Raw genomic sequence first — 4,069 nt, forward strand, 5'->3', positions numbered from 1 at the left:
TTCTACTTATTGGTGGAATCTAATTGGTATAGCGTGACCAGGACATGACTTCCTATGGATTTCCAATAATCTACCTTGGGTGGGCACGAGTCGATTTGGTTCAGTTCTCTTTGTGACCAGGACATGTCTTCCTATGGATTTCCAATAATCTAACTTGGGTGGGCACAATTCGGTTCGGTTCGGTTCTAAAGAGAACCGAACCGAATCAAAATTTTCGGGTATTTAGTAAATTGGACCGTTGGGTCCAAATATAATTATGGAATCGTTCGGGTTCGATTCTGTACTATAATTAAATTTTTTAACATTTATAACAACATTATATAAATACAATTAATGACACATTCAATGATTTTGAAATGTCAGAGATTAGTAGACTACCTTATTCAAATGATCGCTACGGTCAAAATTTCGGTTGGCGAAGGTCACAATTTCGATCGAAAGTCACAGCGTCAATCGATAATTGTATAGGTTTTGAAATGTCAGCGAGACTGTGAGAGTCGAGCCAACGTTATGTATTTTAATATAAGTGTTTAGAATTATTTAGTCGGTTGGATCTTGTAGGGCAAAAAAATGAGACAATAAAATGGATAATTGGATCAAAAATTAAAAAATTAGAAATGAAACAAATTATTGAGAAAAAATTTGAATTTAGAAATTGTTAATTTGTTTAGAAAAAATTAAAATTAAAATAATTTAATTTATTCAATATAAAAAAATTTTAGAAAGATTCGATTTTTATTCGAATTTTGAGTTCTTGATCTAAAATCGAGAACCGTACCATACCCGTCGATTTTCAATTCAGATATCCGTTCGAATATTTAATTTGACAAAAATCGTCGAATTAGGAAAGATTTGCCCAGCCCTACTCATACTAGTGCCTAGTGGAGATAGTACTTGTTTGACCGAGTTTATAGAACATTTGTAATTGGGATTTTAATTTATAGTTTTCAGTTTATGCAAAGAAGTCTTCGTGATTCACTGTGGATCTTGATATGTATAGGGATTTTAATATATGAAAGACACAAAACAGCTATAAACAATTCAAATTATATAACATAACAAGTTAATTCCACTTCCAGACCATTCGACATCCAATTTTTATGTTCTTTTTCCCTCTCTTATTCAAAATCAACACAACAGAGACCAGGAATTTCAACATTCAATTATAATCATCACTTATGTACAACTTTCCCTCTCAGCTTCACACCCAAGACTCTCTCCATTTTCGCCAACACAGCTTGGTTCGGCACAGCCTTTCCATTCTCATACTCTTGAACCACCTGTGGCCGCTCATTGATCTGCTTAGCCAACTCGGCTTGGCTCATCTTCTTTGTGATCCGAGCCTTCTGTATTGCCTGCCTTACCTCTACCGAAACTCGCTCCAGAGCTGCGGGCTCGGCCGCTTCATCCAGCTTTTTCACGTTCAGGTCCGTCGCTCCATGCTTCTTGTTCGAACCGGCGTCGAATTTTTTGATTGTTTGGACCTGAATTCCGGTTCGTAGAGCCTGGTTCACTGCCTTGGGGTCTCGGAGGTCCTGTGCTTTGGGCCTGGCCTTATGGAGAACTACCGGCTCCCAGTCCTGCGCCACCGCACCTGGATTTCTGCTCGGCATTTGCGATTGTTGTGAGAAGATATTAGAGAGCTGATAATTGTTAGAATGTAAATAAATGAAGCTCAAATTTAGAGACGGAGGATGATGGCGTTAACACTGGCAATGGTTGAATATATAATGGAAAAGGATTCGAGAAGGTTCGGATATTTTCATTTTTATTTGAGTCTGGAAAGTTCCAATCAATTTGAGTTTGGCTTGGTTCCCACGTCTTTTTGACTTTCTAGAAATCCATTTAATCCTGAAGAAATTGAGGTATCGGTAATTTTAGACCAAAAAGCAATTGGAAAATAATTAGGACATCGGATAAACTACATTAGGATTAAATTGAACTACAGTTAATGCCTGGGGACTTAATTGCAAAAAGGCTGAAAGTTAAGTTCAGGATACCAAAATGAAAAATAGAAACCCATTTCAGCTATGTTGCACAGTCAAGATCCTCGAAATGGTATTAAAGAGCATTTTCGAGTTTTTTCGGCCTCAAAATTAGGTGCTCAGACAACGATTTGAGTTTTAACGATAACATTGAATTTGTCTTTGAGAATTCTTTGAAGCGATATTAAAAACGTTGAACGTCGAACACTTAAAAAGTAGAAAAACTAGTAATATTTAAGACACTTTAGCACTTATAGCTACCTAAATCAATATTATATTAACAAGGCTACGTAACATTATTCTTTTTCTAAATGGGATGTCAAAATTGAACATTTTAGCAACTTTCACTTATTTATACGTGTTCTAACTTATAAGCCTTTGTCCCTGTTTGGTTCAACAACAAAAATTGGATTAAATTCTAAATCAAAGTCAACAATTAATTTTAATAATATGTTTGATGGATCTACAATTTTTCAATTACAAAATTCATCAACTTTTATCAAAATCTAACAAAGATTTGATTTTCATCTAAACTAAACAGGGACTTTGTAGTATCGATAGTTGTCCAGTTCAGAACAGAACAATGATTTTAGTGCCATCAATCCTTTTACAAAATCAGCCAAATGACCTTTAATTTGTCACAAGCCCTACTTGCTCAAAATAATCATACTTCTCATTTCCCAATTCCCATTTCAAGATTCTCCCTTGCATCCAATAAAATCTACCTCCCTAGTCCCACCACACTTCACAAGACAAACCAACACTCTTTTCCCACCAAAATTATCAGTGATACTTCTTTTTAACGATATATTCTCCATATCCTTCACTTGCGCACTCAACTACATCAAGAGATGTGAAGAACACTTCCAAAATAGTTATGGGTGCAACAATTATCATGGTGGTTGGCGTTGCCTGTGTGTTGGGCCTAGTTTTGATACTCTTAGCCAAGCTTTACTGTTCTCTCTTCTTGCGTAGACACTTCCGTAAGAACTCTTTTTCCATACACAAATCGCGATTTTCCCCAACAAACTATCCCTCGACTCCCCAACAGAATGGTGTAGCTTCTGCACCATCTTCTCTCAGTGGCTTTTATTCACGAGGGGTTCTTCAAGCTCCAAGAAATATGCTGTTCCCTCCAAATTCTAACGTGGATTTAGAGAAGCATATTTCACAAGAAATACAAGCAGAAGTACCCACTGATGCTCAAGTTGTTGGCCATCTATATTCTTCACAGAAACTTCAACACGAGGAAGAGTTTATATACATATCCAATCCAATTTATAATAATAGCAAGGTTGATACGCCATTTGTAACGCCGGACACGTCGCCATCACGGCTGGACGAAAGAATTGAGTTTTGTGGGGAAGATGAAGTTGAAGATGAAGAAGGAGATGAAACGCCTCCATTAACACCAATGAAGAAACTTCCAGCTGAGGGATGCTCAGTTTCTTTGAGAGATGCTCGTTCTCTATGCACTACTGGTAGTGATTCGAATAGTAACAATGAATGTATTTCAACGTCTTCATTAGGGTCTCCTTCTACTTCTCCTTCATGGTGAATAGTTTATTGTAGAAATTTTGGCTGGTTCAACTTTGTTCTTTTGCTTTCTTGTCGATTTTCAAGAAGTGGATATTTTGGATAAAACAAGATTGTGAATAGGAGTGATGCTAGACAACCAACTTCTTTTACGCGTGACTTTGGCTCTTGTACCAAGGAGTGGTGGACCAAAGTCAAGGCAAGAAAATCTTAGTTTTTAATAGATTTCTTTTTTTTTTTTTTTAATTATTTGGAAATTGCATATTGACTGTTGTATTAGAGAAAAACTTTGGTGGGATGGTCGCACGTCTCAAGTCAAAAAACTTTGGTGGGATGGTCGCACGTCTCAAGTCTCGAGGTGGCCTCATCTTATCGGGGTGAGGATGGGCCACCCGATGAGGTGGTGACTCCGCATTTGATGATTGCACAATAACAGCGTCCCACCAAAAATTTTCTTGTCATATTATAATAAATCATTTATGTAATAGTTACGTGGTAGTATAAAAGCAAAAACAGTAAAATAAGGGATATAGTACTTTTTTTTTTTA

At 36.7% G+C, this 4,069-nt stretch overlaps 2 protein-coding genes across 2 annotated transcripts; one reads left to right on the plus strand and one right to left on the minus strand.

Annotated features, from left to right (window-relative positions):
- Positions 1–1,031: 1,031 nt before the first annotated feature.
- LOC111376118 (multiprotein-bridging factor 1c) lies at positions 1,032–1,707 on the minus strand. The gene has a single exon (XM_022999048.1). The coding sequence runs from the start codon at positions 1,611–1,613 to the stop codon at positions 1,173–1,175; it is 441 nt and encodes a 146-aa protein (XP_022854816.1). The 5' UTR covers positions 1,614–1,707; the 3' UTR covers positions 1,032–1,172.
- Positions 1,708–2,531: 824 nt separating this feature from the next.
- On the plus strand, positions 2,532–3,719 carry LOC111376127. Its single transcript, XM_022999057.1, has one exon. The coding sequence runs from the start codon at positions 2,863–2,865 to the stop codon at positions 3,541–3,543; it is 681 nt and encodes a 226-aa protein (XP_022854825.1). The 5' UTR covers positions 2,532–2,862; the 3' UTR covers positions 3,544–3,719.
- The last annotated feature ends 350 nt before the right edge of the window (positions 3,720–4,069 follow it).

This window comes from Olea europaea, chromosome 2 (assembly GCF_002742605.1).
Source record: "Olea europaea var. sylvestris chromosome 2, O_europaea_v1, whole genome shotgun sequence".
Taxonomy (NCBI): domain Eukaryota; kingdom Viridiplantae; phylum Streptophyta; class Magnoliopsida; order Lamiales; family Oleaceae; genus Olea; species Olea europaea.

Coding starts and splice junctions, on each gene's coding strand:
- LOC111376118 (XM_022999048.1), bottom strand. CDS start 1,613: ATGCCGAGCAGAAATCCAGGTGCGGTGGCGCAGGACTGGGAGCCGGTA.
- LOC111376127 (XM_022999057.1), top strand. CDS start 2,863: ATGGGTGCAACAATTATCATGGTGGTTGGCGTTGCCTGTGTGTTGGGC.